We start from the raw sequence: 23,014 nt of genomic DNA on the forward strand, positions 1-23,014 counted from the left end.
GAGGGAGAGAAAAGCTAGGATTTCCCCCCTTAAGGAAAGATTATCTTAAGTTTGATGGGATCTCTAAGTTATTCAGATACTTTTCCTTACAGCCAGTCTGTAACAGGAACAACTTGAATTGTGTCACTAAACTGACAACCCTGCAGTGGTAGCAGAAACATTTCTAACTCTGACTTGCCTTGCAAAAACCTAAAATAAAACCCACCACCCAGCAGCACATCCCAGGATAACAGGCACACTGCCAAACATTTCTCAGCCAAGGACGGATGACAGAAATCAGGGCTGTGTCATAGCTGGGTGGTTGCTTGGGGCAGGTGTGGAGCCAGGAAACACTGGGGCAGGGTAGCTACTCTGCTACTGGGAATTTGTGACAGTGGCTGACATCCCTGGAGCTCTAAGCAGCACTTTGCAGGGCCATGCCACAAGAGAGCTACCGTAATGCTAACAGAACCATGTAAGACACAGGTGATGCTAGAGACACAGAGGCCTCCGCACCAAGAATGCAATTTAGTGAAAACACACAGGGGTGGTTGTCATCCATGGCTAAACGGGAAACTGCTGAGACTAGCACAGGAGGGGTGACTGCACAGAGGGCAAATCTTCAGATTGTTGTAGACAAACTCCTATGTATGTGTAAATTAGTGTTCTTTCCACTTAATGAACATAGCCCTGGACCCTTCATTAACATAGTTCAAACAGAAGTGATGTATAAGGCTGAAGTTTAGTTTTGAAAGAAAAAAAAAAGTGAAATACAAGAGTTCTTCCATACTGCACAAGCACAGTGTGAATTGCAGATGGGAATCTGGCAGCTGTTAGCATGTGCTCTTTACATCCCCACTTATGAAACTGTAAACCAAGCACCTGCACAGCAACAAGAAGATTCAACTCTGTTAAACAGCTGCAACACAAATGTCTGGTTAAGCCTGAAAAAGTGTTGGTACTTCTTCACAGCTTGGCAGATTTCCATGAGCTAAGCAATCCTCTTCTATCTTGTGTTCTACAAAGTTATAAAGCACAAGAAAAGAAATACTACCATCAGGTTAGTGAAATTAAATCTTAAAAATAGTGCAAGTCTTGAACACAGTGATTGCCAGACAACACTGCTGTGCTATGGAACTGGAGCTATCAAGTCTTAAGTCAAAGCACTAATGTTCTGTTTGAGCATGCACATGGTTTTCCTGAGTCACAAAAGTCTTACATCTTTCACAGGAGTGCAACTTCAAACTGGGACCACTCTGAACCATTTTGTAAGCCAGTTTAAAAACTCCTTACCACAACTAACCCAGTTAGGAAAGGGCAACTATCCTGCATGCCTGTGATGGCAGGTCTTATTTTCCCAGGACACATTCAAAATCCTGCATCTTTTCCTTAACCCTGACACATATGGCTTTCCTTTTGAAAGGAAAGAGGAAAATTTATTTTTCATTTTGGAGATGGAAGTCTATAAATGCACACACTTGTGTACTTACCTGAACGTCTTCCCTTCATTTCTGGGTTCATCTGTGCCAGGTCCACTGAGATTGAGGAGCTCTCAGCAATATCCACATCTCAGCATCTTCCCAAGCATCTAATCTCCAGCAGTGTTGTGAAAGTCCCTTTTCAGCACGTCCAGCTGTCCCTCACAACATAGTGGTAAACAAAACGTTCACAACAATGGCATTTACAGAACTGTGTAGTCAGGACCCACTTGCCTTCTACTCAGACTGCAACTTTTCACTATCCTGTGTCCTTCCCATCTGCCTTGCAGCATCTGAAGAGACACATGAGCAGGAATTCCACAGCCAATTTCGTACAGCATGCATATATCATACCAGCTGAAACAAGTCTAGACTGACTTGATTCATTAAAAAGCACGAAGTTCAGCTGTAAGCAGAACTACAGATGGCTGCTCTGCGATGAGATAGCAGGAAGAAGTGTTTCCAAAATAATAGGGGATGGACAGAAATTATAGATGGCTTAGTTACAGTGGCCACTGTTGAGCAAAATCTAAAATTATGACCTAAATGGTTACTGTAGAACCATTTTCAGAGAACTGCTTTTACATTCCACTTGACAGGTAATGCAAAAAGAGAATTTAGGTTTTTACATCAATCGATTGAGGATACACATAACACGCTGCCTTCTCAGAACAGCCTTATCAGAACGAACGTGTAGAATGGGAGCTAACCTACCAGCGTAGAGTTTTGAAGATCACAGCACCACAGAGTCATGGAAGAAGAACATATTTCAGAACTGATGCCAGCAAGTTTTTGTTTTCTCTCAGACTAACAAGGAAACCACACCACAGGATTACTTTACACGGGCTGGATGTATTTTAATGTTACTTAATAGACACTGTAAACCAGTGATGATCCTGCCCCTTGCTCAAACTTCAGTTGATTCTATTGACTGTGAATAGCGTGAGGGTTGCTGTTCTAAATCTCAGCCTTTGTACAGGTTCTTTATTAATACCTTAGAAACAGTTTAAGGGTAGAATTCTCTAAGATGACCTAGCAAAACCATCTGTAAAACTGCATTTTCTTCATCCCATTTTCTAGTTCTCAGCATCCCTTCCTCATTTAGCAGGACTAGCTTGGTTTTCTTTGGTGGAATACCTATTTTTCAAGTGTAAACCCTCTGATGCAAGAGTTCTGGTATTAAATTTATGGATATTTAAAATCCTGAAGATCAAAGCAGATTGCATCAGTATCTTTCACATTTGAGAAAAATGTGTAACTTCTGAGCTAGGTCAAAGAAAGCTAGAAAGAATTTGCATTTTAAAAAAAGTTTATTTAGACATCTGTTGCTCTTAAATTACAAAAGTTAAAAAGAGCACGCAGTGCACTGACACACTACTTCTTACTTCTAAAGCTGTTTTAAGATGTAAGGTGGCTTCTTCAAGATAAGACAACTCAGCATGATCCAAATTCATCTATCCATTTTTCATATTTCTCAATGTCCGCAGCAGATACAGATTTAGAAACTTTCTTCAAAGCTATTTCAAAGTCTTCCATAGTTGTTGGCATGTGCATTTCATCTCGGGAAAGATTTCTTATTTCTTCTGGTGTCAAGCCTTCAATGCGCCTTCTCATAGCCATCAACGACGCATCTCTGTTAAGATGCAAAAAAAGTTATTCAATGTAGGATGGTGAGTTCAGCTGTTTGAAAGGCTCAGCAGCCTCGTACAACCTACAATACTATGCTTTTTCATGTTTTTCAAACATGGATTTATTCTTGCTGGATCTTTGAACAGCCACTATTCACAGGCTAGCCAGAAGAGGTAAAGATGAACTGATTTATCTAATGTCACTGCATGCCTATGATGTAGCTGATGTTTAGAGTATTTTTAAACAGGAAAAAGGCAAAGTAATGGTTTTACTCCTCTATGTATAGGAGAAGTGGCTGGAATGCTTTGAGTGTTTCCTGGTTCAAACAGGAATCACACTTGTAGAGACAGAGGGGTTGACAGTATCCACCTCCAACCTGTACATTCACAGCTAAATGTTAAACTACAAAATCTGTTAAGCCCGTGGCTCCTCAAACTTCTGGCCTCAAAAAGCATTAAGTGTCTTTACAAGTGAGTTATTTTCTTGCTGCATTAAGTTTGACTGCGTTTGGACTTCCAACAGTAATGAGCCAGTGAGGTGATAAATGGATAACACTGAAACACTAAAGTTCCTGCTAATTCATTGTTCTATATAGCTTATAAGAAAATGCTACTTATTTTGTCCAGCAGTAAAAAAGATGGAAGGATGGTCCTGGCAATGTCACAACAGTATCATGTCATATTGGTAGGTGAGAATCCAAAGATAAAACCTTATAGATAGATGTCTTGTAGGAGGACTCAGAAAGATGGTTTCAGCATATTCTGTTTCAGTTTCATGCCCTCCCCCCAAAGGAAACTATAACTGACAGACTTCATGAATTTACTAATTAATCATCAGCAATTAGAAAGCATAATGCAGTAACTAGAATTTCAGAACAATGCAAAAAAAAGTTGCGGTGTTGAACTCCATCTTAGCCAAATATCACCACACTTTGTTATTATATCATCATTTGAGAACTAAAAGCCAATGCTACACAAGCCAGGGGTGGGGAGGAGGCAGGGCAGGGATGGGGGAGAGGGAGGGGAAGTATCCCCAATTTGCTTCCAGGCAGCAGTTTACCAAAATAAAAACAACTCAGCCAAACAAAAAAACCTCACCATATCCCAACACACCTATAAAATTCAAGTGCAGCTGTCATCGCTTTCTTCTGTAAAGTCATTTTACTGCCAGTCACCCCAACATCAACCCTTAGTACTTAACTTTAATGTACCCTTAGTGCCCGGAGAAGCACCAAAGCCACATTCACAAAATAAGCAGCCACCCACTGGAACACACAGTGGGGTTCAGTTCCATTCCAAAGGCCTTTCAACTCTTACAGTCTGCTAAGAACGATGATTCAAAGTCAGTGCATACTCATATCTAATGTGGACTTTAGATGCATTTTATATTTCCCGAATGTCTTTGTAAAATAAAGTTCCACCTTTATTCTCCATGGTTATATGCTGACTGTTAGGAAGTATACTAATCTCTGACTGGTTTTCACTCCGGCACAGTGAACTTTGGATTTAATCTCAAATTATTTAAGATAGGAAAATTATTTGACCAAACCAGACTTCTTGGCTCACATTTTGTTAAGTTTTTCCTGTGTCACTAGCAAGGACTGTTATAGTCTACAAGTTTGAACTTTATTGTGTTTATATACTGTGTGTCCGAACCATACAAAAGCACTTTTAAATCAGCCATATGTCTTTTTGTCTCAATGTAAATGAAACAATCACATTTAAGATCTGTTTTTCCTGACACCATTAACAAAGTGTAAATACACAGGGTAATAGGAATACTTTCCTACTAATTTCAAATCAGGCACATCCAAACCCCACCTCGTCTGGATTTCTGGGTGCTGCCACCTCAGTCATCTCTAAAGAGCCACAAATGAAAGACTCAGGTGTTTCTTCATGTTTTTTTTTTTTGTTTTGTTTTTTGTTTTGTTTTCTTGCCTTTTTTTTTTTTTTTAAATAGTATTTGTAGAAATGGACTTCAATTAAAAAAGAAAAAGCAACGGTAGTATGTGTATATGAAATTAACTGAAAAACATCATAAGTATTCTGACTTTAAAACAAGTCTATCAGTACCCAGTATAAAGTTAATTACAAATAATGAACAATGGACAGACCAGATGAGACAAGCAGCAGCTAAAATGCACAAAGCAGCAGGCCAAATAAACTCTTTCACATAATGTGAACTTATTAGCACAAACTCCTTTCAAAGCACAACCAACACCAAGACTGAGCAAAAGAACACCACAAATTCATCTCACAATCCTACAAATTAAACAAACCTGCACGACACATTATTTTCCCAGACACCGTGCAAGGTTTGTGCAGGAAACAGTTCTGCGGCTCCAAACTTTTAGTTCAGCCTTAAGCAACCCTGCTGAGAGAGCCTTTAGTGGCAGTTTAGCGTACAAGCCACTCACATTCATCCCTGTAGCACAGCTTATTGTCCACTCAGTTACGCTCAGAAGGGTTTGCAGAGCTGTGGTAGGAATCAAGGCAAGAAATGGATCCACGTTTGAGGAAAGTAATGAGGAGGTGGTTTTAACCCAGAACAGTTCTCTTACCCTGTTCAAAGTACAGCCCCACAACAGTTGCGCTGGCACAACTTGGAGCTCAAGCCTTGCACTGCCACACTTCAGTGCTACCTCCAAAGCCTGAAAGCACAGTTACACGGGTGCTTATTAGATGACAACAGCATCTGAAGAAGTTTCAGTTCTTCATCCTTGACTGCTGATCCGTAATCGGACACTGCTGCAACTGTGCCAGTGCAAGTCTTTAGATGTAAGCAAGATGACTGATATTAGTCTCTTAGAAGAGCACTCCTCTTCCTTCCCTTTTTAATTTTTGAAAGAAAGGAAAAGTTTGGGGGAAGGGCTAGAAGGTATTTTTAGTCAATTATTTCAGGAATCTAGGTTATAGAATAGGCCCAGAAATGCTTGTATGCAAACAAGACTGAGCAGGAGAGGAGATGGAGGAGGTAGGAGAAAACTCAAGTCAGCCTCATCGTTAAAGCCAATGTGCTGAGTGCACAGCTCTTGCATGGTCACACAATAAGGTACACCTGTTCTGTGCCACGAAGGAAGATGTTTTCACTTTAGTTACTCTGGCCTCTGCCACTATCACTTCTTACACATGGATGTTCCGCAGGAATGGTATAACCTCAGTGGAATGACTGCAATTCTGCAAGTAAAAGTCTACCATCCTGTGAATATTCCTCATGCAAGGAAACTGGTGTACATGAAAGAACATGGAATTTTACCTGAAGCACAGCTTGTTTAGATTACTCTGTTGCTCTTCATCATTATTATATGAAAATATTCAAATGGAAATCTAGGTAAACATTAATGCAGTATTTCACCTTTTAGCCATATATAAAAAACAAGTTACAGCCTGTTTTTGTCCAACAATTTAGTCATGTAAATTAGTTACTTTAGAAACAGTTTTCTCAGAGTTTGTAGCAGTAGTAAGACAAATGATGCAATGTTAACGTACCTGCATACGTTGGTAATGTCTGCACCTGAATAACCTTCCATTTTCTCAGCAATATTTGCAAGGTCAACATCATCAGCCAGTTCCAGCTCTCGCAGATTTATTCTTAGGAGTTCCTCTCTACCTTTTGCTAATAAAGAAATAGAAAATTAAGTCTATGCAACTTGCTTTCTGAAGATAAATAATGAATTGAAGAAGGATAAGAGTGAAGAATGAGAAAAAGGACATCACTTTCTACGAAAGTAAATGTTCAGATTTAACCTGGTCCTGCATTCATAAATTAATTTGCATATTGATCAATTAGATTTTTAAACCAGGTGTTCAGAACTAAAGGAATATTGATAAAGTTTAGATTTTAGTCTTTTTAACCACTTATCTCCCCAAGTCTTCATACCTGATGGTAATGGAATGTAAATTCTCTTTTCTAGTCTCCGTCTTAGGGCTTCATCAATATCCCAAGGAAAATTAGTAGCAGCAAGTACCATGACCATCTTGGAAGGATCATCATTTTCAGTAGCCCCTCCAACACCTGCATTGGGGAAAAGAGAAGGTAAAACGTACATACAGTTCGTGAACTTCCATGTATGGAGAGAATAGTAACTACAATTCTCTAATATTAAAGGAGCTGTTCTAATGCACTTTAGCATGTCCAAGTGCAATAGAATCACTCAGTGCAACAGCACTCAGCTTTTCATCTATTTGACAGCCTGCAAGCCAAAGTGGAGAACTGGTTTAACCAGGAGCAGTGGCACAGGTCACTGTTCAGATCAGGAAGTTCCTCTCTACCATGGCTGAAATGCTTTTACAGCAGAGTTGTCTGAATTTTCACATCAATGTCCTGTAACAGCACATACACAAAAAAACCCCCACCCCCAAAACATCAAAACTATCAACACACACACAAAAAGACATTCTCCACCCCTCAAATAGTACTTACACACAAAAGCCCAATTACTCCCCTACAAAGTTCTTCACTTCTGAATCAAGGCCAAATGTTTCACATACTCAAGTGGATTCTTACAAACTGCTGAAGCGAATGTTTAAATTGGGTGGACTGAATCACAGCTTCTCAGAGGCAGAGACAACATCTCAGCCTCTAAAGCACTGTGAAACTGCTGCTATATGAAGAAGTCAATTTCATCAAACTTGCTACCCTCTGCATTTACTGGTTTTGCTTATAATCACAGGATTGGGCTGTGGAATAGCCATTGTACCTAGTCTGCCTGAAAATTTGCATATAAAACACCATTTATGAACGCTCAAGTAAAAGGACTTCAAATAGTTGTTACTTATAAAATTAGCTTATGCACATACTTGAGTTATGAGAACAGTATTACAGCTCTACTACTACTTAAAGTCAAACATAAAAGAGTATCACATCAGAGAACCAGAAATAAATACGCAAATCTTCTGACTCATGGAATCAGATCACAAATTAGTCCATAGAGTAGCACTTCTCAGATGCTTCTTTCCTTCTCCCTGCTCCCTAGAGTATAAAAAGGATGCCTCTATAGCCACTTTGCATAGTGTTACCTACTTTTAAACTTTGTTGATTTGTGAAATATTAACCAAACAGCTGTAATGAACTCAGTGTTTTAAAAAGAAAACTTTTCCAACCACTTCTATAAAAAAATTACCTTCATTTTTTATTTATATCATTAGTAGGAAAAAAAGAGATCCCAAATAAGTTGAGTGTAATGATTGCCTTTGAAGTTTATATTGGAACAGGCGACAGTTCTTTTGAACCACTTTTTACTTGGTTTTGCAGAAGTAAGTTATGTGCTAGGTAAAGTTTGAGAAGAGCAATTAATACTTCTTTTCTTCTGCAGTTTTGAAGTCTCCTATTTCCCACTGAATAATCATTATTCTGGGTCAGTAATATAAGGTCATTGCTCAGATGCTAAAAGATTGTTAAATAATTGGCAACTTCTTTCCTTCCACACTGACAGTTGGAATAGCGCATTTGTATCTTTTTACCCCAATTTTATGTAAGGCTTTCAAACAAATTGCTTCTGAAGAATTAAGTTTTGATTTTCTTTTTTCTCCCTCAAGTTTCCTCCAATCCAGCACTCCTCAGAGATCAAGTTATTTACCATCCATTTGAACAAGCAGTTCTGCCTTTACACGTCGGCTAGCTTCGTGCTCCTCAGAAGTTCCTCTGCGACTACAGATAGAGTCTATCTCATCAATAAATATAGTTGTCGGGGCGTAAAATCGAGCCTAAAGAAAATAAAAGATAAAGCAGAAAGTTAAATGGCAGTCTGCTCACATTTAAGAAACAGCAGCATATTCAGAGCTGAGTAACGACAGATTTAGCTCAAGGAATCAGGTCTTGAGTACCAACTGTACTGAACCTTCCCTCTCTTTGACCAGTGCACACAACTGTAAAGCAGCTGTACACTCATTAATAACATTTGAGTAGAACCATTTCTGGCCAGGTCCTGTAACTGTTAGCGCTATAAACAAATGTTTAATAAGATAAAAGCAGTTCTATACATTAGGAATAACCATGAAAGTCATCACAGAATGCCTGAATAGGAACCCATTTAAAGCTAGGAGGAATGTCAGGCCACTGTATGGAACCTGTCTGAGATACAGGTCAACTGTGAAATAACCCTAACCTTTCTGAAAACAAGAGAGGTGAAAGACAGGATCTGCAGTAATAAAAGCTATTCTCCTACAGCAGTTGAGGTGCTGTCCATTGCACATATGCATTTTTGATTGATAGGCATGATATAAACTCATTTAATATGATCAAACTATATTGTAGAAAGTCTTTTATCTCCTAACTTTTCTGACTACTGTAATTGCAACTCTGCTGCCCCCTTCAGTACTGGGCACCCTGGCAGGCACTGCACAGCAAACCTATTAACACATGAAAAAAAGACTACACATTCTGAGCCAATTTCAAGTATTATGTTCTCTGAAGCCTACTACAGTTTGGAAGTCCACTTATTTTAAGCACAAACACAAAACCACCCACAACACCACCACACGCCCAGGCTGAGTAGGGTTCTCACCCAGAAAGCAATTAGATTCTATCTCCAGTTCTGTGTTCAAGTACGCTCTACAGCACTCATCAGCTTATAGAGAGGTACCTCTAATATAAGAAGCTAATCCCGAAAACAAAAACAATTTTTCAGTTTTTATAAAGCTACTTAGGAATAACCAGATCTTGAATGCACATGGCTGAATCACAAGGTCCTAAAGTATCTGAAGCTTGGAGAGCTGTTTTGGTATGCTATGAGTTCTAAATCTTGGCAAGGTTTCCCTATTCCAGAAGTAACTCTGCCTCATTATCTCACTATTTATGTTCAGAAACTTCAATCACCATTTCAAACAACAGACGAACAAGTTTCTCAGATTCTCCTCTGTATTTTGAGGTAAGTGTGGAAGAAGAAACATTGAAAAAAGTAGTCTTGCATTCAGTGGCTACAGCTTTTGCCAGGAGGGTCTTTCCAGTACCAGGAGGACCAACCATCAGTACACCCTATTAAAATGAAAAAGAACCACTTTTAGGACAAGAAACAAAACAGACAGGCAATTTCACAATCTGTTTAATAGCGTAATACTAAAATACTAGATATAAACTTTCCTTGGAAAAGTTATTCCAAGGTAAGTAATTAATTACTACTGCTTACTTGCAACAATATAGCTGAAGACAGTGTATTTATCTGGCTGACATCTTTGTTTTGTTAGTCCTATTTACCGTAAATTTTGTTAACAAAGTGGAAAGAATTTATATGAACTGTAAACCACCTGAAATCTCTTGTTCCGCCAAGGTCCAATCTCAGAATCTTACTTTTGACCACAGGATCAGATTATTTTCATACCTTCCATGGCCTTCTAATTCCCTTAAAAAACTCCGGCATCCACATTGGTAAAACTACAGCTTCCTTAAGCAGCTTTTTGGCTTCTACTAAATCAGCAATGTCATCCCTGACAAAAAAAAAAAAAGGAGAGAGAGAAAAAGCTGTTTGACAAATTCAGACAGACTGCAAAAGCACCAGTCCACACCTCAAAACAATATGCAATTAAACTTATTGTTATGTAATAGCTCTTCCATAATTCAGGAAAATGAGCTGGATTCATTTACGTTCTAGTGGCAAAAGCCTACAACAATTGCACTTGTCATCCAGCTAGTAGACTCCAGCTGGATGCAAAAGCAAAGAGAGACACAGTAAGTATTTCACTAGAGCACTCTTGTTCTTATTCACAGAAAGAATAAACAGAATAAGGCAAGCTGGTTTAACTTATGCTAGTTACAAATGATGCTTTCTTCTTTTGTCCAGAGACTGGCTGTCCCTGAAACTTGAATACCATCTTTCATCATCATGAGAACAATTTACTGAAGACTAGTAAATGGAGCTGAATTAAAGAGAATTTTTAGAGTTCTTGTTCAGAGTTACAAATGTATTAGTTCTTAGATACCTTACAGGCTGAGTCTTATTTTCTTGAGGGTAACTCTCGGGGCATTCCACTTAACAGCACATGCCCAAGTAATATTTTGGTTTAAAAACATATCTTTATGGAGAATTAGTTTCAAATCTGAAGTGGTGATTTAAGATTCAATATAAAAAATGAAACATATATTTACGTATTAAACTGAAATACGTGGCAGTTGCATGCATACCAAGTTGTTTGTGAGATTTTTCAGAGTTTTTTAAAGTCTACTTTATTTGCCAGAAGATTTTTGCTCATTTAATCCTCACAAAAATCACTTAAGCTTGGAAACATTTGGAACACAAAACAACCTTTGTGTAAGGTTTAATGTTTAACACATTTATGTAAAGGTACTGACACATGGTTATATTTTATACTGGCAGTCATATGACATCCAGTAAGATTTCAAAAGGTTCCTATATTGACATAACATCTTTGTTAACTGGTTTTCTAATCTTGGTACATGCCTGGTAGCAAAACAGGTTTTTAAATGAAGAGACACTGGCAGACACTCTTTTGCAACATATAAGGTTCTAGTATCTCAAAAATTGATTTCAGGACTCTTAGAAAACTTTCAGAAGCTTTGTATGGTCAGGCTGGAGAGGGCTTCGAGCAACCTGAGCTAGGGAAAGATGTCCCTGCCCATTGCAGAGGGTTGAAATAGTTATCTTTAATCATCCCTTCCAACACAAACTATTCTATGAATCCATGGGTAGAAAAAAAAGTTCTAAAAATACTCAACTACAAAGGAGTTTAATTGCCTATTTAATGAATAAATAAAACCTGTAGGTTCTTTTAATATTTAAGCATATATTAAAATAGTTAATTCTTGTCATATCTATAAGAGGAAAAACAAAGAACTAAGAAAGACTGGCAGCAGTATTCAAACTTACCATCGAATGTTTGGATTCTGAGAAATTATATCTCTTTCCAAAGCTTCTACTAAATCTTTATCATATCCAGTACTATCAAATTTCTTTGGTTCAGATTCTGAAATCTCAGATGTGGATTTGTTCTACATATAAAGGATATAACAACATCAATACATAACAATGGTTATAGTACCAATGGATTTTTTTAACAAGTCCATAGTAGCATCATATTTCTAGAAGGCAACAACATAAACCAGCATGAAAATTATGAAGCATCCATATTCCTGCTGCACTGCAAGATCTATTGGTTCACCCACACTTCTGTACTGCCCTGGTCCCGCTTCCTTCTCCACAAAGCCAGCATATTGTACTGATGCAGTTTCTTTGCCTTAGTAGGCAATCAAAACTGCAAACATCTATCCAAGTATAACAGTCTTGGCCTCTTCTCCCAGAGAAATGAAAAACTATATAAGACAGCAGCTGGGTAGGGAGAATTACGTGTAAGACTGGCTCAGAAAAGTGTCACACTGAGCTAGGGTATCTCAAATCCTCTGAGTGTCGTACATATGCCATAAATATGTGACACACAAAAAAATTAAGCAGAACTTCCTTACACAAGATGAGCAAAGGTGATCTGCAGGAAGACCACAGGAGTAAAAAAGAGTTAATTAACTGATAACAGGAGCACGGACAAGAACAGCGGAGAAACAGCTCTGCAGTAGAGCAGAAGCAAAGAAGCTACACAGTTGAAAGGGCTCAAACAGCAGAGACCATGCAACTGAAAGGAAATAAAACGCACCAGACATACCCTTTTTGTTTTTTTATACACTTAACAGCAAGCACTGGTGATGACAGAACAACTGTAAAAAAGAAAAAAGACCTATCCTGTCTCTGTGTGCGTGTATCCTCAGTGAGAGGGGACTCACTCAAGAAAATGTAATTAAGCTTCTAATAAAAGTAGTAGTTTACACAGCTAATCAATTCCACCCTTGTAGCTTATACTATTTCCACAGGCCATGACACCTTGCTACGACATAAGGTTGCTGAAGCTTACAAACTATTACATAGATATTTAATTTATTCAGACTCTGGAAAACTATGAACTGAGAGTCTTCAGTACAATCTCTTACTCTGGGAGACAAGAGCACAAGCAAAAATTAAAGCATTCTGATGGCAACTAAGAGATCATAGATCATTCTATCTCTGGGGTATATGCTGGGTGTTTTCTTGTTTTAAACTGAAAGGATCTGGATCTAATACCAGATCTCAACAAAAAATATGTGGAGGTCTCCCTTCAAGATTAAACAAATCTTGAAATGCTTTGGAACAGGCAAGTCAAACTCAGTCTAAAATATACGAAATCAATTCAAGAACCCATAAGGACTTCCCATTGGAATGAGCTCCATTTACCAGATTACTTCCTCCAGGTGAGTGTGTGTGTGTTTTTTTAACGAATTCGTAACACAGATTGTCCATAAAGCAAAGATACCTTACAAGGAGAGATTCAAATCAGCATGCTGACTTGAACAGAAGAAACATTTTATAGGCATCTAATTTTGTAATATACTCAATATTAAGAAAGCAAGACTGAGTTTCTCAACTTCATGAAGTTATTTGCAAGCTTACCTTTTCCTCCTTTCCTTTATTTTGCTGATCCTTTTTTTCCCGGCTGCGGACTGCCTTCCCTTTATCACTGGGATTTCGAGAGGATGGTCGGTGAGGGCCTCTGACAGATGCACTTATACGATTATTGTGACCTCTGCAATCGCTGCACTGAGCAGACTGACGTTTTCTGGGTCCTGGCGAAGGTCTAATTAGTTGTAACATATGCAAAAAGCCTCAGTGTAAAGTCACTGGTAAGCACTACACAACCAAATAAAGTCGTTACGAGACATTTTGCTCAAGATAAAAATCTGTATGTCAGAAACAAGACAGATATTTTCAAATAGTCACTAAAAATCCATTTGTCCTTTGCCACAAACTCAGGGCTCATTCGCTTAAAACAAGCTCATTACTAAAGTAATCCTAGTATTATGGACTTTAGGAAACAAATAAACAAACAAACAAACACACCTCCCCACGCACCCCCCTCACACACCCTTCCCCAATATATTTTCTCCTTATCACAATGGCCCTCACTCTCCTACCCAAAGAAATGTAAAGATTTCTTGGGAATGACAGTTTTATTTTCACCTCTTGGGAAAGAAAATTTATGTGAGGCTTCCAGTTGTTTGAAACTACACCATTTTTAGAAGCACATATGAATAAACCAGTATCGTGACTGGTATTATGGATTTCTTTTTTAAAATTCAGTTTCTTCCCCAGGCACATCCGTTACTCTCACAGATATATTTTTTCCATGGGCCTTCTCGTGGGCCTTCCTAAAATTCCAGCATTAATAAGCTAGCAGTCAAGTTTAAGGTCAGGGATATTTCTAGAGAACAGAAAAAGGAAGAGATTCTGTGATTTGGTGAAGAGCATTTAGTAACTAGAAGATGTGTTTTGACATATCATTCAAGCTACACCAGGATCCAGTACCTTCATAAAACTTGTCTTTAATTGATTGACAGCAGCAAGTTTGTCAGAACTGTACGCATCTTTTCAGAGTGAAATGCGTATTAGGCAACATGAATGTGCTAATGATAAGGCAGTAAGTGCTAAAGTCTTTCCACTCTCCAAATGGAGTATCTACCAACCTTCATTTTTATTTATGAGCACCTAGACACATCCAAATTCCATTCCAAAGCTCAAAATAAAGGAATAGTGTGATTACACATCTAATTTCCACCTGAATTTCTGAGTTCTGCTATCTCAGTATAGGAATTTACAGTGGTTATTCCAATGCAATATGGCCCACGTTTTCCCTGTGGCTTTCTTCATATTACCACAACTCAATACTTCACCAGCTGGCAAGACAAATGGAACAGAAACAGATCTCTCAAGTCTTTCCCTTTTTAGAAACATGAGTGTGTATCTCTTCTCTAGAAAGCTTAAAAATATTAGAAAAGTTCTACCTCCCAGACACTATTATTTCAGAAGGTTTGAATGAAATGGGCCAGCAGTGTTCCAAAGTTACCAAATGAGATAAACAAACAGTATGATCACACAAGACCCATTTCTTTCAGAAAGCAGGCTTAAAATAATAAAAATGTAAGAATGTAGCCATAAAGACTGAAGTTACCTGTCTGTGAGAAACAGCTTGTAAATTCAAAGCCTCAAAGAACAGTTTGACAGTACAGCTAAGCTGATCTAATAGTTGCTTTCTGTTTAAGCATGCAGTTCCATCTCTGCTTTGCATGCACGTCTGTTTCGTCCTTCATGCTACCACTGGCATGTGTTAAAACCTCCAATTCACCAATTTAGATAGCTAATCTCAGGAGAAAAAGCAAGAAAAAACAAACTAAAAAAGCACTAGCCCCATAAAACAGTGTCTTTTTGCCAGTTTAGCATCCTAAGCCAGCTAAGCAATGCAAACAAGGACACAAGTGAAAAAACTTGGGCAACTGTGGAGGATAGGACTGCCCTCTCAGCAGCAGCTCCACTGTCAAACCACATGGCAAGGCCTTCGTTCCATAGACACTACCGCAGCATAATTCAAAGCTCATGAAATAAGCATGCTGGCCTGCAGCTGCTTGTTCCCACCCCTTCCCTTGAGCTCAAGCCTGCCTAACTGGCGAGCTCACAAAGGAGATTTGGCAACCACCCTGCTACACAAAAAGAACTGAGATTGGACACTTCTAGATTTTACTGTTATTCTGATAATACTTCTTCATCCAACTGCGTGCAGAGTCATTTTAAAGTCAGCAACAAGGTCAATTCAAGAATAGAGTTGAGCTTCCACAGAATGAAGAGTTTATGTTGTCAGTAAAAAAACAAAAACAAAAACAAAGGCAGCAAAAAAAGTGCTTGACATTAGTCAAGACCATATAAGATAAAAGCCCTGGAACATTCTGAAGCAAGCTGCCTCAAAATGGCATCTCCTTCAACACAAACCGTGACAACCTGCTGGTGTGAAGTATTACACATCTAAATTCTAGAACAAAAATTACACAGGATCAGGCTGAACTCAAAGCACACTTTGCCCTGATAAACATTAATTTAGCTCTTCAGGTTTCCTCTTACCTACGTTCAGCAGGTACTGGCAAAGACCAGACTTCTGCATCATGAGCTGGTAATTCTTGTTGTGAAGCTTTCAATGGAGTACTGTCTAGTTTAAAACTCTCTAGTGTTTTCATTATATCTTTCACATGTTTAGCTTCTACACTTATCTCCTGCCAAACCTGATTTAAAAAAAAAAAAAAAAAAAGGCAGATTAAGCACTTTGCAAATAAGTTTGTAACAGACCTCTGTTCAAGCCTGTGTAATGCCTGGATGGATGCCATGAGGTTTCACAAGCTACTCGATTCTACTTCGATAGACAAGAGTAACACACATCAGATATTAAAAGTGTAAGGAAGGCAGAAAAAAAAAAAAAAACTTAAAGAATAAACAAATCCACTTTTGATCTAACAGCAAAGAGACATTTGACAAATTTTGCATATTAAACAAGTATGACAGAAAATAGCACAACCTAATAAACTGAATGTCAATTAAAAAAAAGATGGTTTGTGTTAAGGATAAATTAGCATGGTAGCCACAACTCAGTTCCTATGAAGGATCCATAAGTCACACTACTAAAACACCAAAAGGGAAATAAGACTATTCAAAATTATACCAGCCAAAAAAACTTCAGCATAACAGGGACACTCCTCAGTAAGAAGCTGCCAAGCCAGACAGTGCACTGGCTCCCTAGGGCTGTGTTCCATTGCTTGTTCTGTCATTGTCAGAGCAAGAAATCGTAAAGACGACTTAAATAAGTCTATATAATAACGAAAAAGTCTATTTATAACAGCACGACAGTTTATCAGAGAATGGTGTAAGTATTTTTATACTTTTGTTTACCATAAGATAGGCAATTTTTGCTACTTTAATACTTTTCCCTCAAAACGTCCCAGAAAAGTACTATTTACCTGTTGCCATTTCTGTTGCAGATACGTATCTCTGACAGAGTAGAGGTACTTATTCATTTGGTCAAGAACTCCCTGGTAGTAGACCATTGCAGAGTCATAATTTCCCAGCAAGGCATATTCACGGGCCAGCTTTACATTCTCACTGATCATAACAAGGCTCATGTTCAACATGAAGCTGAAAAAAATATAAAATATTAAGGAAAAAAAAAATCCTGGGACCAGAACAAATTTTTGCAACTATTTGCTTATGCTAATTACCTCATTTGGTACATCAAAATATAGAGGCTGGAAACACACTAGTTAGAAAAAGGTCCTAAAATGAAAGTCATCCACATAAAAAAAAAATAAGTGTTTCTCTATTACTAGAAATGAAACGCTTCACTTCATAGAATTGTTTAATGCAACAAAGATTGTTGAAAAGCATATACAAGATACGCAGATTGAAATGCACTATTGCAATCCACAATCGCATACACTCATTCTCTCTTTATTCTACTGTAAGATAAATTGGTATTTTACTGTTAGCGCTAAAACACTGTCCATACTATGGCATGTGGTTTAAGAAAAACCCCAAACAATAAACCAAAGCCCTTCTGCCATATGCATTAAGTTTTGGGGTTTTTTGCCTTAACATTCCACACATACAAGTTTAACACTCTGGTTTTGTCTTGTGGAGAACACTATTTTTCCATTTTTTCAATTTTACAATTATTCAGTTTTATTCAATGTTTCTTCAAAACAAATATTCATCTTCCATGCCCAGCTTGCACCTTCCTATCCCCTCCATTTTTACACTTAAAAAGAGATTCTTGAAAAATGTTGAGGCTGCTAAGTTAACACGGAAAGGTAAGGAAAGGCCACAATTAAACATTTACTGTGTAGCTACTCACTTTATTTAACCCGTTGTTCAAACCATGCTACTTTTCCACTAGTAAGATGGACTGTGACCACTTCTAGTTTGTAGCACTAGCAGAATCTGCACTTCTGGATTAGAATAGCACATAAATTATTTATACAAATACAGTAATAAGTAGAAGCAGTAGACATTCTTTATGTTACAGCCACAGTCCATATAGCAGCCATCCTATGTTCTTATCCATTACTCACGCATCCCACCCCCTTCTTCTCTAAGATATCTGCACTGCCTCCACTTCTCCTGTCTCTTGAACACCAAGAATTTCCCCACTCTTCTCCTAATTTCCTAGAACCAAGCACAGAAAACATTAAAATAAGAAAATAAACATGCCTGCAAGAGTGTCGTCTTGCTCTCATTTCGGTACCTGTAGCCAGTACCAGTAAGAAGCAATTGCAGACAAGCAATTACAGCTAAGCCCTGGGATGAAGCATACTTGATACAGATCAACTATTTAAAGAATGTAAGCAGTACTATACTCACATGTGCAATAAGCAGACTTAAGACCGAACGCATTTCAAGACCAGGTCATGGTCAAATTTGGCCACATTGAGGTTTCAGAAGCCACACTTCACACACCCCAGACAATCTATTGCTAAAATATTAGCTCCCCATTGTAAAGAGTGGCTGCTAAGTACAAATCACACATTTGAAGACTTACACTCCTTTTTCTGTCTCTTTCCAAAGTAACTTTATGAACGGACACACAGCTGATCCATTCCTGCACCAACAGCCTCTTCTTTTTTGCTTCCTTCCTCAGCTTCTCTTGAAGCAGATAGCTGCTGGGAGAAGTTTCAGCCCAAACAGCAAAACTCTGGCAACAGCAGGAGCCGAAGACAGGCCTCTGACAGCCCACACCCATCCATGCAGAAGGGACCCATGGGGCTGAATCTGGAGACCTGCTATCAGAAGGACCTACGCTACATAATCTCATTCCAGCAAGAGACTCGCTGAGCTGGCCACAACGATGTCTACAAGCTGATACGAGTTAATGTGACCAGCAACCACAAAGGCTACCATATCCCTGGCTAATTAGGCTTTGAAGACATTGTTTGACTTGGGAGCTTTGTTGCTTTTTACCTCAGGAGAAAGAGCCTGAAGATGTTTGGTAATATCTGTGTGATGATCCATACTGCAGCTGACAAAGTTTTCCCTGCTATATTTAGGAGCAAGCTTTTCCACTCCTGCTCATCCTACCAGATACACCTGTTTGCCTGTCCTGAGAATTCAAGCTGATGACTAACACCACTGAAATCACAAGTTGAGCAAGATGCTAATAAACATTTTTAAAATCAAGTAACAGCAAGTTACTAAAGCCAAACTAGACTTTCAAATGCAGACAGGAGCTATAGATTTTTTTTTTCCACACTGAATTAATGCTGTAGGGCAATCCAAGCAGAAGAGAAACTCTGTTTAAATATCAGAAAAACAAAAGCTTGTAAGAATAATTTTCATCTGGAAATGTGAAAATAGCAAGAATTGGAAAACAAACAAATGAGGCTAAGCCAGTAAGATATGAACACTTGGAACCAAAACGACAGCATTGTACATAAATGTGATTTTTAGGTGAGAAAAGAAAAAGACAGAAAGAAGGAACAGAGACAGAAGAAGTTAACATCTCACATGGGGGAAAAGTAATAAAAAAAGGTAATCACTTAAATGTATAATGCTTCCAAGACAACCACAAGTACTAATTCCAATGAGAACCCAGGAATACATCTGTTTTACCAGTGGTACTGAAAATGCAGGAGAATTTATTTTAAACTAGAAAGTCAGTTTAATTTCTTCCTTCATGTTGAGTCATAAGAGCAGAAGAGCTTGAAGTGGCTTCCAAGTACAAGGCTCTTGTGTACAAGTGGGGCAGAAAAAGCTGCTGGCTCTGCTGGACATGCCACTGTTGCTGCCACCGGAATAGTGTCAGAGCTCATACACCAGTGCATGTCCATAGGCTTACTGCACCTGTAACTGAAGATGCTGAAACAGTTCTAAACCAGGAAAAATTAAAGGGAGTACTAATCTGAAACCAGATTAAGGTTTGCAGCAGAAAGTCATCGTATTCTCTGGCAGCTCAGAGTAGGGTACAAGACACCTATGGGAGAGGTGTGAGTATGCACAAATCCAGAGTTCAACTAGACCTGAAGGAATTAAAAAACAAACAAACAAACCCAAACCAAAAACTAATCCTGCACCACCTAGTAATTTTTAAAGTATTTACAAATACCTAGTACTGTCACGTAACAGGATGTCAAAGCAGCAAGGCTGCACTTATCAGCTATGACCTTTCCATGAATCATGCCCAGTGAAGTTATCTATATTCCAACAGCAACTGAAATAGTAACAAGCTTGTAAAGTTTACAACAAACAGGACAGAAGGAAAATAACCCAAGCAATTTGTCTTGCAAGTTTAATTCTACACTGTATGCAAACACACACACTTCACAGTAAGAATACTCACTCTCTACAGTAGCTATATTTATAGTTCCCTGAAATTAACAAAATAAACCCGTCAAATTAACCCATCTCTACTAACAGAATAGATTTTGTTATTTGCTCCAAGGACCTAAAATACTTCTAGAGTTTGGAACAGCCAAGAGCAGCTGGGGTTCAAACATAACAAAGGCTCTAAATACCTACAACTTTTGGGAATGGGATTTTGGAACTTATTTTTATATTTTAAAGACAACAGACTGACCATCATCAAGAAAACACTGCGCATACATCATGTTTTCCACAATGACTTTAAGGAATTACAATAAAGAACAACTAAAGTAATTTCTGCTCACATTCATACATTAGAATTTGGGAAAATGTAACTGAACACAGTGTCAATCCTGTTTCACAAAGAAATCACCCACAACTTTAAAAAATAAGAGATCGATATGCAGATGTTGAAAGGGAAGATTAAAGTTACAACAGGGGACCCGTCAGCTACTCTGCCGACTCAGAGAACAGCAAAAGCCATACAAGGAGAACAATTCCAAAGAGTCTTTCAGTGCAGCCTTAATGTTTGGACTAAGTCAGAGCCTGAATTTTGGCAGAGTGTACATGTTTCCATTATTTCAGCCTGCTATACAGGCTTTGACATCAAAGCAACCATGTAAAACTCATAAAGTTCTCTCAGTGAGCCAGAAGAGAAAAAATACTCCAAAGTAACAGCTTTCAGGAATTGATTTTTACTGATGACAGGGCTGCAATTGGACTGCGTCACCTCAGAGGTCCCTTGCAGCTTTAATGCTCTTCTTCATAACATCCACTCCTACCAACATTTGGTATCAACAAGCGATTGTGTTGGGAAGTTGGATACTTGGGAAACAGAAGAGTTGCCAGACTTACTTAATATTAAACAAACTGGTTCTCATACACCTATTGTATTTAATAGTAACGGTAGTGAGTGAAAAACCACCAGCAACCAGAAATGTAAGCGTACTTAACAGTTTATGCAAAAAAAAAAAAAAAAATTAGATAGATACACTGGTGGTGGATGATTTTATATTTTCAAGGCTAAACCTTTCAAAAGACTTTAAAGATATAATCCTACTATTTACTCCCCATTTCATGAGGGCTGGCATTATTTTAGACGGTCAACATCAAATTAGCAAGCTTCTCGGAAAATTTTGAACGGCCAGCATCAGAATGGGTATCTAGAATTGATGCCTGCTGCTTCTCTCTGGAGATAAAACTAGCATGACTGCAAAAAGCTGACTTCACTAAGGAAAAATAAAATAAAATAGAATAAATATATATATATATATGTGGAGGGTGAAGGGAGAAGAACACACCACAGTTGGGTGTTTGAATCGATGTCGCGCAGCCCCCCGAGCCCGGATCCGCGGGGCGGGGTGCCGAGCGGCCACACACCTACAGCCAGTCACCTGTCGGTGACTCTGGGGACGCCAGCGCGACGCCTCGAGCACCTGCGAGCTACAACAGCGACATCAGACCGACCAGCACGGTAGTCACGGGTGTCACGACAACAACCACCGGGGCGACCCACTCTCCAAAGCAGCGCCCAGTCGCTGGGCCGCGGGGCAGAGGAGCCGAAACAAACCCTCCTCCCGTCCGGCTCCCCTCGGGGCGGCCCGGGCCAGGCGGGGCGCGCAGGTCGCCCCCCGCCTCAGGCCGAGCGGGGGTAGGGCAGCCCGCAACGGCCAGCCCGCAACAGCCACATCGGCCGCCTCAAGAAAGGGAAGGCACCGCGCGTTTCTCGCACTCACTTACTCGTTTCCAGAGCTCGGCCCCAGCGCAGCAGCAGCTCCTAGTAGCCAAGACCCCTCCGCTTCTTCCTCCCCTTTCCTCCTCCAGCCGAGCTAACCCCACCCCTAGCCCTGCCCGCCTCCTCCCGCCGCCGCCGGCAGTTTGAAGGCAAATCCGGCTGCGTCACTTCCAGCCCGGCGAGGCAGCAGTACTTGACGGGGCGGGAGCGGGGGGTGAAGGTCCGCCCAACCAGCCGACAACATCATAGTGTCTGTTTTAACATTTTAGCATTATTACTGAAAGCGATGAGTTTTTTTGCCTTTTTTTCCTAAGTTTTTGAGGGAAAAACAATAAGGCGGAGAAAACAAGGTAGTGGACAAAAGCAGAGTTGCATTGGCCGGGAATCGAACCCGGGCCTCCCGCGTGGCAGGCGAGAATTCTACCACTGAACCACCAATGCTGACACATCGGCGACTCTGCGCCTCTCTCTCTTTAAGGTGGCAATGTCGGACTGCGCCTGCGCCACCGCGGATATCTAAATGGTCGCGGTGGGTTAGGAGCGCCCCGCTGAGACCGTTTGAAAGCCCGCGGCGGCAGTTGAGGGGGAGAGCCCTAGTTATTTTTAAAGGGGATTAAATTTCTTCCCAAAGGCCTGAGAGCACAGATAGGGCAAAAACCCCAGCAAGTTTATACTTCCGAGGAGGAAAGATGGTGAGTAACCGGGTGCTACCAGCACAGGCCGGGCCTGCCGCGACAGGCTACCGCTGAAGACGTGCTTCATTCAGCTAATTGCTTTCCATAATCCACAAAGACGGGTTTTACCTAGTGAAGAGCATGCATCCCTCTTTTCTTCTCCACCTATTCGCTGATTTGTGACAATCGGTGTTGTTCTGGGAAAGAAAACACATCCCATAGCACTGAGCTTAGGAGAGCCAGATGCCGAGCTGGCTAAGCCATGCAAGTGTCCTTGAGTGGTGTCCCTGATGGAGCAGTTGCTTATCATCCATGTAAA

General features: G+C 39.6%; 1 protein-coding gene across 4 annotated transcripts; it reads right to left on the reverse strand.

Annotated features, from left to right (window-relative positions):
• Window positions 1–2,748: 2,748 nt before the first annotated feature.
• Window positions 2,749–22,126, reverse strand: KATNA1 (katanin catalytic subunit A1). Of its 4 annotated transcripts, none has more exons than XM_082049333.1 (12): window positions 22,027–22,042; window positions 17,786–17,879; window positions 16,896–17,070; window positions 16,009–16,166; window positions 13,513–13,696; window positions 11,908–12,029; window positions 10,405–10,510; window positions 9,903–10,061; window positions 8,665–8,791; window positions 6,966–7,100; window positions 6,575–6,701; window positions 2,749–3,090 (listed from the first exon to the last, which is right to left on the reverse strand). In XM_082049333.1, exons 3-12 carry the CDS (start codon window positions 17,064–17,066, stop codon window positions 2,892–2,894), a joined length of 1,488 nt encoding a protein of 495 aa, XP_081905459.1. In that variant the 5' UTR covers window positions 17,067–17,070; window positions 17,786–17,879; window positions 22,027–22,042; the 3' UTR covers window positions 2,749–2,891. The 4 variants fall into 4 exon arrangements, 3 of the variants coding, with proteins under 3 accessions (XP_081905459.1, XP_081905458.1, XP_081905460.1); XR_014183738.1 differs by lacking the exon at window positions 17,786–17,879 and adding an exon at window positions 5,647–5,736 and having other exon boundaries at window positions 2,965–3,090; window positions 22,027–22,126; XM_082049332.1 differs by lacking the exon at window positions 17,786–17,879 and having other exon boundaries at window positions 22,027–22,126.
• Between the last annotated feature and the right edge of the window lie 888 nt (window positions 22,127–23,014).

Source organism: Streptopelia decaocto (genome assembly GCF_964273445.1).
Source record: "Streptopelia decaocto genome assembly, chromosome: 3".
Classification (NCBI taxonomy): domain Eukaryota; kingdom Metazoa; phylum Chordata; class Aves; order Columbiformes; family Columbidae; genus Streptopelia; species Streptopelia decaocto.